This window comes from Myotis brandtii, unplaced genomic scaffold (genome assembly GCF_000412655.1).
Source record: "Myotis brandtii unplaced genomic scaffold, ASM41265v1 scaffold207, whole genome shotgun sequence".
In the NCBI taxonomy this organism is placed as follows: Eukaryota; Metazoa; Chordata; class Mammalia; order Chiroptera; family Vespertilionidae; genus Myotis; species Myotis brandtii.
Window position 1 is genome coordinate 862,206 of NW_005357736.1, and position 390 is coordinate 862,595.

A 390-nucleotide genomic window follows, 5' to 3' on the forward strand; every position below is an offset into this window, starting at 1 on the left:
AGCACCTGGCAGAACTGGGAGGCACTGGCTTCCGGGGCAGGGCTGGCCCTGGCATGGCAGGCGGGGCGCTGAGTGTCTCGTGTTCTCAGGGGGACCAGTTTGTGTTCTATGAAGACTGGGGAGAAAGCATGGCTTCCAAAAGCACCCCGGTGCTCTGCGTGCTGGACGTGGAGAGCGGCAACATCTCTGTGCTCGAGGGCGTCCCTGAGAGCGTGTCCCCCGGACAGGTGAGCCCGCCGCCCCCACCCTCAGCTTCTGGGGCGGGTGGGGCGCAGGCCGGCCCTGATGCCGAGCGTCTCTGCTGGTTTCAGGTCAGCCCTGTACTACGTGGACCTCACAGGGGGGAAGTGTGGTAAGTGCGGGCCCCTGAGCTGTACCGACCCATCTGGC

At 65.9% G+C, this 390-nt stretch overlaps 1 protein-coding gene across 1 annotated transcript in view; it reads left to right on the forward strand.

The window, feature by feature from the left end:
• The window catches only part of APEH (acylaminoacyl-peptide hydrolase), a 27,615-nt gene that overhangs the window by 21,577 nt on the left and 5,648 nt on the right, over nt 1–390 (forward strand). Inside the window, exon 3 of the mRNA XM_014538959.1 lies at nt 276–352. Coding sequence (XP_014394445.1) covers nt 276–352 — 77 coding nt within the window. The remainder of the gene's footprint in view (nt 1–275; nt 353–390) is intronic.